Source organism: Eimeria mitis, genomic scaffold, assembly GCF_000499745.2.
Source record: "Eimeria mitis Houghton genomic scaffold, Emh_scaff574, whole genome shotgun sequence".
Classification (NCBI taxonomy): Eukaryota; Apicomplexa; class Conoidasida; order Eucoccidiorida; family Eimeriidae; genus Eimeria; species Eimeria mitis.
The window spans coordinates 7,020-7,326 of NW_013573988.1; the positions used below are offsets into that span (position 1 = coordinate 7,020).

General features: G+C 45.9%; 1 protein-coding gene across 1 annotated transcript in view; it reads left to right on the forward strand.

Moving 5' to 3' along the window:
- The window catches only part of EMH_0016660 (uncharacterized protein), a gene marked incomplete at both ends in the record, with an annotated part of 3,655 nt that extends 3,391 nt beyond the window's left edge, over window positions 1-264 (forward strand). The window contains one exon of the mRNA XM_013500688.1: window positions 83-264. Within this exon, the coding sequence (XP_013356142.1) occupies window positions 83-264 (182 nt within the window). The remainder of the gene's footprint in view (window positions 1-82) is intronic.
- Between the last annotated feature and the right edge of the window lie 43 nt (window positions 265-307).

Genomic DNA, 307 nt, shown 5'->3' on the forward strand with positions numbered 1-307 from the left:
TATGTATATAGTGTACCTATGCATGCGGTACATGCACAAATTGTGGACTCGGCAGATTCAACGACTTGCTGGAATGTTTCAGGGCTATATTTTCACCTTCTGGCGAATTTTCATCAGTTGTCTGCTCGTGAAGTGGTGGCACTAACGGCCTCTTTTGAGCTGTGCCACTCCGATGACGACGATGAGAATTGCAGTTATGGAGGACAACTCACAGGAGACACGCCCCGATATCTTGGAGAACTGGTGAAGACACAGCACACTTAATGAGAACTGAAGAATTGTTAGCAGGCCTATAAATCCTAGACAG